This window comes from Gordionus sp. m RMFG-2023, chromosome 3 (genome assembly GCF_954871325.1).
Source record: "Gordionus sp. m RMFG-2023 chromosome 3, tfGorSpeb1-WG-v2, whole genome shotgun sequence".
Taxonomy (NCBI): Eukaryota; Metazoa; Nematomorpha; class Gordioida; order Chordodea; family Parachordodidae; genus Gordionus; species Gordionus sp. m RMFG-2023.
The window spans coordinates 11704491-11718434 of record NC_088777.1 but is presented as its reverse complement, the minus strand read 5'-3'; the positions used below and the strand labels follow the sequence as shown (position 1 = coordinate 11718434).

At 27.3% G+C, this 13944-nt stretch overlaps 1 protein-coding gene across 1 annotated transcript; it reads right to left on the bottom strand.

Annotated features, from left to right (window-relative positions):
- Window positions 1-244: 244 nt before the first annotated feature.
- On the bottom strand, window positions 245-11618 carry LOC135926729 (metabotropic glutamate receptor 8-like). Its single transcript, XM_065462660.1, has 5 exons — window positions 11343-11618; window positions 8370-8533; window positions 3820-4960; window positions 309-557; window positions 245-250 (listed from the first exon to the last, which is right to left on the bottom strand). Exons 1-5 carry the CDS (start codon window positions 11616-11618, stop codon window positions 245-247), a joined length of 1836 nt encoding a protein of 611 aa, XP_065318732.1.
- Window positions 11619-13944: the final 2326 nt, after the last annotated feature.

Here is a 13944-nt window from a genome sequence, read left to right as displayed (position 1 = left end):
GCAAGGTGTTTTTAAGATTTATTTGCCATAATTTTGTACAATAAAATTTTAGTTATTGATCTTTTCAGAGGTTGATTTATTTTAGTAAAAAACCCTCACTCATTCATTGAAGAGGAGCGCGCCATCTTGTTTATGCTAATGATTTTTGGTATGGTATTAAAAAAAATTTGCACGTAGAGAAGTATTATAAATATTATAAGTAATGCGATGATGGAAACAAAACCTGGCTTGGAAAAATAAATAATCATGCCTAAGATATAAATACAAATGTTCAATAAGATGTTTATCTGTAAATTTTTTATTTCCACGTAGGCCTTAATAAATTTTTGATTTATTTGGATGGTTTGGGCTATTAGGTACAACAAAATGAGAGCTTGAAAACATAACTCTATGATAAGATAATCACTATTCATGGGGTAAGGAGAGCAATATTCATTCACGAAAGGAATGTAGGAAATATTTTTAGTTTCATTAGTGAGCAAGAAAGAGTCATGAATATTTTCGACCCGATATACAGGATTATTTCCCAATATAAGATACAAGGCTACCATCAAAACCTAAAAAAGGAATAAATATGTGTTTTATTACAGTAAATGAATAGGAAATTTATATAATATTTGTACAATATAGAATAGAGCGGACATAATGCAAAAGTTGGTAAATAGCCTCATACGGAGAAATTATTTATTTAAACTTGGTTATATACAATAAAAGAAATTTATAAAGGGTCTGATATTGTCGTTTGTTCTAAATGCAACACGCTAAATTTCACAATTTTAAAATTTGTTTAAAGATAAAAATTCTTTAGTTCATCTGATTGATTTCCAGAAAATCAAAGGAGGGAATATATTAAATATGGCGTCTAAAATTTACTTTTAGAAAACCAAAGGAGGGAATATATTAAATATGGCATCTAAAATTTTCTTTTCGTATGGGACTATTTACTGACCATGCCTCGTGTGCCGATAGTCTACATTAAAAGGTTTTCCATACCAAAAGAAAGAAAGATAACAATCATATATTTAAGAGTCTAATCATAAAAGGAATATTACTATTATTAATTTCCATTTATATTATATGAATACTTTTAGGAAAGAGAATTATTCATATTTTTAAAGTGATCATAGCCCTATGCGACAAACCACTTTTGCACTAATTTTATAAAGTGGTCAACCAGTCCAAATAAAATCTTAAATTCATCACTCAATGTCAATTTTGTTATACGGCTCTATTTGAGCCGATTAAAACGGTTAACTTAATATTTTATCAAAAAAATAGTACGCAAGCCTGAAGATTTTTGTACAGACACCATAAAGATTTGAACATCTTTTCGCGAAACCTCGAGGTTCAGGCAATATTTTTCTGGTTAAAATATTGAGTTAGCCGTTTTTAAAAATCGAATCAAGTCCTTTAACAATACTAAGGTCAATGGCGAGCTTTTCAAAGGGGAATACTCTAACTTTGATATTGATAGAGGCACTGAAAGTAAGAATATTATATTATATAAATTAAAATACCAAATTAGGCGATCCATTAAAATTAAAAAAATACGATTTTTCTTATAAATGAAAAGATTTACAAGTAGAGTCCCGGAATCAAAAATAGGCCGTTATAACCTCTTAAATTCTAACCAAAGATGAAACATATCAGCAGACAAAGGACTGCAAACAAAAAAGCAAACCGATGCATTATAGGTTATATGAACTATAACTAAGCCTTTATGATATTGTTGACTTAAACCTTGATCGAACCATAACAATAATGAAAAATTTGAGTTCTCTGCCTTAATGGTAAATATGAAGATATATAATTCTTAAGAACAGGGTGAAAAAAATTATCCCCCCCCCCTTCCCCATCATATTTCACATAAAAAAAGAAGTTTTCCAAGTATATATATCTAAAAGTGATTAAAAAATTAATTATATATTCTTTTTATTTCTGTCTTACCATAATCTAAGTTCAAAATGGACCCAATAAAGTGATGCAGATATTCACTGTTTTAATCATAAATTATATATCTTGTTGGATAAGCAATATCAACTCACAATAAATTAGAAAATAAAAAGCAAACTCGGTTCAGGTGTTTAATTTTTTTTAAAAAAACATATAATTAAAAAGTAAGTTCGCTCAGATCCAAAATTTACCAATTAAAATTAAAAAATTTTAAACTAGATAAAAAAACAATCCTTTTTTTTATAGTTTTTTTATCGTTCGCGGCAGGATTTGGGCTGAATTGCAGAGCTTACCAGGATTATATATTTTTAAAATAATCGAAAGCGAAATTAATTGCTATAATAAAAATCGAAACAAACCGTTATAGTGACGAACCGAAAAACCGAACGGAAAATTATAAATGTTATCAGCGGGAACTGGTCTGGTTTCGAAAGATTAAAGAAATTATCAACCTTTTTACCCTATAAAGATAAAATGAGATTAACTTATACTTATTTTAATTTAACTTGCTTTCAGAAAAATCCAAATCCACAAGGATAAAAGGTCAAAATAAATAACATGAATTTGTTATTGATACTAAAATTAAGTTAGAATATAAAAAAAGAACTCGAGTTGGAGTAACGAATTTGACTCAAATTTTTTTATTGCGAAATAAATGGCGTCAATATATACTTTATTTAAAAACAATTTAGAAATGTTAGTAATTTAGTTTAATATTTAGATAATATCCCTTTAAAAAAAATAGAGGCCAACTTTACTCCCCCCCCCTACCTTTTGAATTAAAAGTTTAAGCTGTAGATCTGCTTTGTCGCTAATATATAGGTAAAAGAGCAGGGGACCTAAAAATTGTTGAATATCTATAATAGAATTGATATAATTGGGATAGTCAGAAAATTTTTCGAAGAATTTTGAGAAGAAGTCAGGTCTAATTAGTGTTAAACGGCTCGATTTGAGGCGATTTTTAAAAACGGCTAACTCAATATTTTAGCCAGAAAAATATTACACAAGACTGAAGATTTTATTCATAGATGCCACAAAGTGTTGGACATCAATTTTCGAGGTTTGGACAATATTTTCCTAGATAAAATATTTGAGTTAATCGTTTTTTAAAGTGGCTCAAATCAAAACTTAACAAAACTAGCTCAAAATAATGTATTAAATTAATTTTTAAAAGTATCTAAACAATAGCGGCGCTGTGTTAGCGGGACTACTAACTGCTACTCAAAAAAATTAAAATGTAACGGTGTCACTGTAGCGCGCTAATACCTATATTAATAGCATTTTTAATTATCTTTATTTTACCCCCAAGAACTATATTAATAATCTAGTTCTTTATATAATATTTATTTAAGAGGGATCATAAATTAATCGTCATTTGAGTGATTATATTAAAAATAAAGATGGTTCTATTTCTTTCTTCTTTTTGGATAGAAAACTCTAAAATATAGATTTTACCTGAACCAAACATATTATAATGACATATGTTAGTGTCCACTTTTCATATTTTCTATCCTTGAATCCCGGCTTGTTTGTTTTTAATCGTTTTATTATCGAACTTTGTTTACTTGACAATACGCCAAAAATGAGGGAGATGGACATCAGATAGAAAAATAGAACAAACCCACATCTAGATTTAACTGGACGACGATTGGTTATAAGAAATATTGATATAAATCCAAAAAATATTCCCACGTAATGTAAATATAGTAAAGATCGAAATTCTAATTTAAATGGGGTAGCTTGGTATTTATATATATAAAACCCGACCATGAAAATTGCTAGAAGGATACCTATTGAAGCTAAAAAATTGATTAAATGGCGATATTTAGAGTCTTTAATATGATGAATTGCCATGTTTAAACATACGGTCCTGTTTAAATTCGGCCACTTGTAATTTGGGCAAGCTATACACTCCCCATAATTATGGGATCTAAACATATCCGATGGGGTAAAGATAGTTCGTTCAAAACAACGGCGACATATCCAACAGCATACACTTGAAGTTGTCACTGGATATTCATCTATTTTACAAGGAGTTGAACAGCTTGAAGATGGTGCCGTTAGATCATTGTAAAAAGTATAATTTCTCCATTTAAATTTGGTTATCAATTTTAATTGATCTCCGTTTTCCGTATCATACATATTATAACTGCCAACATTAACAACATCATAATGGCTATTGAGTTTGAGAAAGTTGCCAATTTTTAATGGATTATTTGCAGTTTGATCTACGCCAAAATGGATTTGACCAGACATTCCATAAAACGATAAATTTTGAAGATAATTTTTTAAATTGTTATCAACTATGCAATTTTTTATTTGGCTTTTATTAATATGTTGACATTTATCTTTTATGAGAGCTTCTATGGAGTATAGGAAAGCCATAGTGGCATCCATGCTTAAAGAAATCCTCTTATCAGATTTAACCATATCGATAATGTCTGAGAAATTATTATCGTTTTTATAATGAAAAAGCCCATTTTTATTACTAAAAGACCATGGATTGAGTGCTTTAGAAGTTTTCTTAGAGTTTAACAACCATGAAGAATAATGAGTTAAATCACTGCTAAATTCAAAAACCGTTATTGCTCCCTCAAGAATTTTTGCTAAACCCAGCCTTATTAATTCATCTGTTGCCGGCCATGTATCAATCCCCACAAATATTAATTCGGGATCGGGATTTATGGAATATATCGATTTTAGGACATACTCAAAATGACCGTCTTCGATAAATAAAAATACAACTTTTGCCCTTGTATTGTTCATCAAAGTCTTGAAAGTTTTTTTGTGCGCTTCATTTTCGGTAGTGGTATATATCTCAATTTCGTGCCAAATGCAAAACTTATTATATATCGATGCAGCTTTTAATTGATCTTTAAGCCAAACAAAGTTCAACGCGGATGAATAAATTATGGATATTTGATTCCATTTAAAGAGTCGAAGTAAACTGATCAATGCATTGATATATGATATTTGACTTGAAGTTATCCGAAATAGGTAATTGAATCTGAATAATATTTATACAGTATAATTTGGATAAGAATTGAAATAATAACTGTAATTATATTTTCGGGCCAATAAATTAAAGCCAGACCATGACTAAATTGGATTTCTCAAATTCGCCAGGATATATTAGATAAAAAAATTTCATTGACATGGCCCAAAGTCGAGCATATGGCAGGAGAGGACTCGCTTCAAATATCCCAACTAATTTTTGATTAACAATGATGAAGAAGAACATTATACTAAGTTGGGTATAAGTTTAAAAGGAAAAGGAATCAATAAAAGAAAAAGATATTCTAGATCTACAAAAAAAAGAACAATTTTATATTTATCTAAAGGGTATATGTAGATCAAGCATAAGTTTTGCCAAAGACGATCTGGGCCAATCTGTTTTTCTTTCTCACTAGAAATATCTATTCCTCTGGCTATAATCCAATTCATAACATTTAAATAGAAAGTAAAACTTATTACAAAATAAAATACTTTTTAAACAACTCCAACTCAACCCTCCTCCTCTTTTTCACTCGAAATCATGATATCATACAGATTTATACGACCACATATAATTTTTACTGATATAATAATATAATGATAATTATTTATAACAAAATAAATAATTAATTACAGGGTTGCAGGTGTTCTATTTGGTAATATATTAAAAACAAAAACTATTAAGTGGTACATTAATAAGTTTGAAGTGTTTAAAAAAACATAAATACCACATTTATGTAATAAGAAAAAATTTTAATAATTAAATAAAAATTTCTCATAAAACTTTTTAATTACAAAAAAATAATTTTTTAAATTTAAAATGTTTAATATTAATAATATTTTATCCAATAATACCAATAATAGTTTTAGAAATTCCTCTTTATTTAGTAATAATTCCTTTTTATCTAATTATTCCTTTTCCACATCATTTTCGCAATCTGCTATAAGTGCCAATTCTACTATAATAAACCCTATAAATTCACCGGCAATTCAAAACCCAAAAAGAAAATATAATTGTTGGAATAAAGAGATAGTAACTAAATTATTATCCTAGCCGTATATGGAAAGAATGAAAATAAAGGACATTGCCAAACATATTGATATGTCAATAGCCTCGGTTAACAAATTAAGGCAAGAAATCTTTCCAGAGTTTATAGGGGGACCATTGAAGCAATATCAAATTCAAAAAAAGGGATGCAAAAAAAGACACATCCAAAATCGAAAGAAAGGTTATAAATTTTTAATGGATAACAACACGTCTACTATCAAAGATATCATAGAAAAGCCTCCAGGTTTCCCAAAAAATGAGGGGACCATCCGAAAATATATTTAAAAAATAGGATGGTCTAAAAAAAGGGGGAATAGAGCCCGATCGACGAAATAAACCAGGAGAAATTCGCATTCGCCAGGCTTATTGCCTAAAAATGCTAAACATTCCTATGAAAAATGTTCTCCCTGGATGAAACAGGCATAAACCTACATGTTGTACCTGTGTATGCTTTGGCCCCCTACAACGCCACACTAGCTGTGATAGATCCACCTTCCAAAGGCAAGAACGTTAGCATTTTATATACAATAGGAATTGGTGGCCTTATAACCTATCGAATTATATGGGCCCTTTAATGGGTTGCTTTTCCTTGATTATCTGAGAGAATTAAAATTCTTCCAAATGATGCAATTATCATTATAGATAATGCCGCAATACACAAGGGTCATCTTATTAATAGCTATAAAAATCGAATTAAATATCTTCCGCCATATTCACCTCAATTAAATCCTATTGAAAACTTTTTCGGGGTCATGAAAAACAAATATAGGTCTATACCAAGGCCAAACAATAGAGATCAAATCATAAATAATGTTACTTCGATATTAAATCAGTACATGTACGATTTTACAAACTTTTATAATCATATGCATGATTTTTTGGAACTTGGTTTTCGTGGACAACCAATCAATTAAAGATAATATAAATTTATATAATATTTTAAATATATTTTTATCTTTTCTCTATTTATATAAAAATAAAGATGCCAATTTCGAAACACTCAAAACTAAACGAGAATGCAATTTTAAAATATAATATTTTCTTACAAAATTAAATCATTATGTAAATTATTATTATTGTGTTTGTATTTGTAATTATAGATTATTATAATATATACAAAATAAAATATTCTTTGGTTGTTAATTTTTATATTTCGTTCTTCCGAGTGCCTTTCTATAGAAAAAAAAGAATGGCATTTACATTTATCTGCAATATAAGTTAATTACTTTAAAGGTGGGTGGTGGCTGATTTTAAGTTTAAATTCTTTAGTGTAAGTCTTTATGATCAATATTGAGATTTAAGGTTCATAGAATCTGAAATAAAGATCATTATATACATAGTATTATTTTTTGTTGGTGATTTATACAATACAGTATTACGACTTATACTTCCAAAAAATTAATTTTGCAATTACATACGATATTCTAGAAACATTTCATAGGTAAATTCTTATGTTACTTTTTTTTAAAAAATTATTGTAAAAATTTGAAAAAATATTCACTTACTATTTTTTTCCTAATACATAAATGAGGTATTTCTGTTTTTTTAAACACTTCAAACTTATTATTATACCACTTAATAGTTCTTGTTTTTAATATATCACCAAATAAAACACCTGCAACCCTGTAATCCAGGGATTACCTAAAGATTGTAAAAATTTTCAAAGAATTTAAAAATTTTGATTTTTTATACATGAACGAAAATTACAATAGACTTTTAAAAAAAGATTTTAGCATTTTTAGATAATAAATGTTCTTCAAAATAAATTTTCAAAGATTTTTGCTAAAAAATTTTTTTTTGAACTCTGGCTCAATTTGGACCTATTTTAGAAAAAAAATATCTTATAGTGCGAGCTAATTAAGCGTTTCTGTTTCGTCATGCAAAACCCAATGCATTTCAATTTGTATATGGCGCAAATTGATCAGCGCTTTCAAGCATTTATAAAAATGCAAACTGGTTACCGTGTTGATGTTGAAAACGCTACTTTGATTTATTCCATATAATATTTTTTTTATTTCGAATATTATCATCTTTGAAAGAAATTTTATAAAATAATTTAAATTTTATATTCCACAATTTATTTTCTCTTAATTACAAAATAACAAGTGATAATAAATATATGTATTTTTCCAAATATAAAAATAATCAAAAAAAAATACAGTTTTTTTTCAAAAATGCTCAATTACAGTGTTGTACATATTTAAATATTCTTATCCATTTATACAAGTTAAATAATTTTATTTACAAACTAATTAAAAATTATGGAAATGTTTTAAATTAAATTTGCACAACACTGTAGATCGCACTATTATCCTTCAATGGCTTTATTATTTTTATTATAAAAAAATATAGAATATGAATGAAAAATTGTTACTTTTTTCTAGAAAGGCTTAAAGAGTTTGCTTCAGGGCTAATATGAGGTAATTTATAATACGTTAATAATGGTGATACGAAAGATGTCATATGACTACTTAATGGTCCGATCATACCAACCAAAGCGATTTTGTACCTGATATCATTTTTAATTATGCATTGAATCTACAATTATTTTTTTTAAAAATTTTTTAACATTACAAAGAAAAAACATTAATTTTTGGGTTGTATTATTAAAATACTTCAACTCAAGGAATGTTGAGTTACAGGAGATTTTGTGTAATTGGATGGAATATATTTTAAATTAAATAAATATCTGAAGTAAGGAGTTGGATAAAGGTTGGGTTAATATTATTTTTATCAATGCCCTATCAAATCACAGGTCATGGCGATGTAATTAAAAATAACCCATTTTATTACATAATTTTTAAAGACTATTATATAATTTAAAAAAAATGATATAAAATTCAAAATTATAGGGGATGGGGTGGAAGAAGGTGCGTACTAGTGATCTGCATCGGGCTTAATTTTTCAACACGCCCGGACCGATTTTTTAAAAATAATTTGCTCTGCCGGATCTCGAACAAAATTTTCTTTTACTTGTACCGAAAAGCCCGAAGAAATAAAAATTATTTTTTTGCCCAGCACTCCCCCCGAATTCAAATGTAGAAAAATTTATAATTTTTTTACTGTAAAAAAAATATTCTATAAATAAAAAAAATTAGTGCCTTATTTCTTGCAAGAATTTAAAAATATATAAATTTATTTGATAAAATGTAATGATATATCATATTTAAAAATTTAAGCCCAACCCGGCCTTGCCCGATTTTTAAAAAATATTAGGCCCGACCGAGCCACCGTGATTTGCAGATCTCTACAGTTATGTAAAACATAAATAGACAAATAGAATAGAAATTTAAATAAATCAGTCGTTATAAGGGCAATTTAGGAAAACTTTATTTTTAATTCTAAATATTTTTTAGAAATTAAAGTCCTGACACCATTTTTTAGTTTATTTATACTATTATAGATTTTTTACTTAAGATTCTTTAATACTAATACTCTTAAAAGTATATGTGCTTAGCGGCACTTGACGGCAATGTGTTATTTTTTCAACTTTAAATCCATTTTTGAGCCCGCCTTTTAACTTAAAAATCTGATTTCACCAGAGACGTATTCCATCATGTTTGGAATAGCTACCCTATGAATTACAGAGAATTTTAACATGAATTTATGAGCTTAAATGTAATTTATATTAGTTATTCCATATATAATTTATATAAATTATAAATGACTCAAAGGATTTACGGTAAAATTGCCTATAATTTCTTAAAATAGGTATTTTAAAATATATTTCCTGTAAAATCAGATTTTTAAGTTTAAAAAAAAACACGCTCAAATAACCATTTTCTATGTTTTTCACTAAAGAAAACACTATTTATAAACAATATTTCATTATTCTAGATAATTCTAATCGTCTTATATTTTACAACGGGACATAGAACCGTATATCGCGTTGAATATATTTCTCATGACAAGCTTTCAAACAACAATGTAAAAATTGCCTTTAAACCTTTTGTAAATGAATATTGCACACCTTACCCTACGAATCCTGGTTACCTTATCATAGAATTATGCTTTCAGGCTCTAATTTTGTTGTATCTCTTCGCCCAGGCAATCCAAATAAATCAAAAATTTATTAAGGCATACATGGAAATAAAAAATTTACAAATAAATACTCTATTGAATTCTTTTATTTATATTTTAGGAATATTTATTTATTTTTACGTACCAGGTTTTGTTTCGATCCTCGTATTACTTGTAATATTTATAATATTTCTTTATGTGCAAATTTATTTCAATACTATACCAAAAATTATCAGTATAAACAAGATGGAAAATGCCTCTTAAACCCTAAAATGTTTTTTTATCGCAATATTTTTTTAAATATACTTCTATTATATAATATAATTCATTTACCCCCCCCCCCTCCCCATATATTAGTATTGTAGACTATTGATCTCCAAAATAATATTCGTTCCATTTCTCTATTGCTTTAATATTATAAAAAAATATTTATATGTAAGTATGTTAGCATCAGAGTTGTCAAACGTTAACTTTTTTGATAGCTATAGCTAATAGAGCGCTACTCTTTTACAATTATTTATATTTTTAACGCGCTTTTTTTTGCGCTACTTAGCTACTTTTCAAAAATATAATGAATGTAACTATAAACATGAAAATTTAAATATAATATAATAATTAATTATAATTTTTATAATTTATTATTTAATTTTGAAACTGAAATTTATATTTGTAATTTATATTTTCAATTTGAATTATAAACCTAAATCATCTGTTGTAAATTATTTAAAATGTCATCGCAAATGGATATCCAAATCGATGTAAGTGAGTCAGTCAATTATGATATTATGAAATGGAAAGTACCTTGGAAGAAAATGTTCTTGATAACAATAACTTTATTCTTTTTTTTAAAGCCAAAAGTTACTATTCCGAATAGCTAATTCGGAAAGAGAAAAAAAGACGACTAGGACTAGGCCTAGTTTCAAATAATTCGAATGGAATAGCGTAGCGAATGGGATTAGTAAATAATTATTTGTTCGGTTCAAATTTTAATAAAGAATTATTCGTTTCGATTAATTCGCATAATTTGTTTTATTCAATCGAATTAAGTAATTCATTTACTTAACAAATTATTAGAATAACGTCAATAAATAATTTTTTCAGCCAAGAACAATATGCTAAATATTTTGGGACTGAGTCCAAAAAAATGGTATCAGACGACATTATGCAAAATATTTCTGTCCCAAAAAATTTTTATAAAATTCTTTACCCCCCCCCCCCTTCCCCTCTTATAAAAAACAAATAACTTTTAATAAGTAAAAGTTAGTTTTGAACATTAATTATATTTATTAATCGAGAATATAATCTAAAAGAACAACTTGTATCTTACTTGAGCAGTTCCGCCATTATGGCATGTGGGCACAATAAAATATCCAATACTTATGTTATAAGTAGGTCTGAACAATTTTTCGTTAAACGTTTCAATGATATAAATTATGCTGAAGGATTTCAGTAAAGAGGAATGACTTAATTCGTTTGAGCATAGAGAAAAATGTTTGGGATCTCTTTCGTAAATATCATAGAGCCCGCCGATATTGATATCTTTCAAATTCAACAATTGTGTAAGAGGAAAATTTTTGAGGACACTTTCACTGCCGTATATCATTAGTAAAAGAGTGTATAATCTAAAAATTGACATTTTCGTCTAATAAATTAAAGGGTGTAAAATAATTATTGGATTTTTTTTTATAAAAAAATATATAATTTATTGGTAGCTTCAATAATTTATTCGATTGTCTAAATAACAATAACCTTTAAATTGTTGGTATAATATTTTAGAAAGAACAACTCAAATTTAATAATTGCAAAAATATAATTGGGTGGAAAAATCGAATCTTTTTTACAATTATTTTTTTTAATTGGAGAAACTCTGAGGTATTTAATTTTTAAAATAATTATATAAATGCAAAACCATCTTATTTTGATTTAAAACTTTTATTTATTTTAAAAAATATTTAAAAAAATGTATATATAAAAACAATTAAAACTGTATTAAAATAAATTTTTAAAAAAATATGAGATATTAAAATTATAAAAAAATTTCTAAACTACCCATGGATTGATTAAGAATTTGATCTGCAAATTATTAAGTCAATATTCTGGTGTTGATGTAAGTATTCTTTAGGTTCGCTGGATAGCACTTAAAGCCTTTTATTTCCAATAACTTAATTATCTGAACTCACAAACACTTTAAAGCAATATATAATCCGTTTTTGGTAAAATCACAATAGGAAAGAAAGGGTAAAAAAAAATATGGAAAATAAAATATTATGGAAAAAAGGATAGGAAAAAAACAAGAATAAAAAACTGAAAAAAATTAATGGTGGGATAAAAGTAATGGGAAAATAGCTTAGGGTAATATTTTATGTAAAGCGGTAAAAATTTAGAGGAGTTATAGGACATATTTAAAAGTATCTTCCAAACGAGAGATTTCGGAGTTCCGTTTATTTAGTAGATGAATGATGATGAAGGCAAACTATTATAGCATATTTATATAATATCTTTATTTTTATAATTTTCTTTTATTGTTCTATTTAGTGTTGTTAAACGGCTCGTTTTGAGCCGATTTTTAAAAACGGCTAACTCAATATTTTAGCCATAAAAATATTGCCTAAGTCTCGAGATTTTGCTAATAGATGTCTAAACCTTTGTTCCTTCTACAAACAAAATATTCAGGCTTGCGTAATAGTATTCTGGATAAAATATTGAGTTAGCCGTTTTTAAAATTCGGCTCAAAACGAGCCATTTAACAACACTAGTTCTATTCAAATTATTATAAAAAAGATACATGGTATGGTATCTTATATACTATTTTAAGAATAACATAATACATATATTCTAATGCTATTATAAGTTGAACATAGTGACTTCAATGATCTATGGATGGAAATGCTGCCTAAGCAACATATATGAGTATAGTTTTTTACAGATAGAATCTTTCCTTATAATCAGTAATTATTCGTAATTTTTGTCCAATAAATTTATATTACTTCATGATATTTATTATATCGGCGTCTGGCAGTGGAGAGTAGAGTAGGGTGGGGGGAGGGGGTAGAGTTTTATATGGTAGAGACAACTACATTTTTTCTTCGAATTTAATAATATTTATAAATTTTTAAAAAGTGCGCGAAAAAATAAATAATAATTCTCAAAAGATGTTAGCATGCTTGTCAACTAAGTAAACTTATATTATAATGCCATAACAATTTTTTTATTTTTCCAATTATTATTTTTTTAAAACTATCTATCTAAAGGAATGAATTAGAGTCCTGTATTTTTCTTTTCGGTCGGGGCCTAGCCTTAAAACCTAATTTATTTTTAGACCCGACTCCCGAATTTTTATTCTAAGACTGGGCCCAGCATAAAATTTTTAATTAAATTATATAAACTAAATGCATTTTTTATGAAGTATGAAGTAAAAATCAAGCTTTGTCCATTGTCTGAAATAAAAATTTTTTTTAATATCTTCAATATTATAAATAGAATTGCATCAATGCCAAAGTTCCCTAATGGTGGAGAGGGTAAATTGTGAATATTTGTTATGTTTGTATGATTCGGTGTCCGCAATGGTTGCGTATTATTATGTGTTTGCTTTTGCAAACTCCTCATCTATTCAGGAATCCTATAATAAAGATTGCCCTTTCGACCTAGGTGACATCTGGTCTCTCAGAGTCAGAGGTATTTATTCTGACTGGTTCTAGTAGAAGGAATGTTGGCTATAAAGCGCCTTGCGAATTAAGTTGTTAATTGTCCGGTAATGGAGGTGTTCCTTAGGAAATTTGTAGTGTTAGGAGTGATGGCCTTTACTCTCAATCTGAGTGTTGCAAATGTTACGATATTGGTTAATTTATTAGAAATATTTTTAAAATTTTTTTATTGAAAACTTAATATTTAAAATCAATATATAGCATTAGACTGCAAATTTTGTGGGG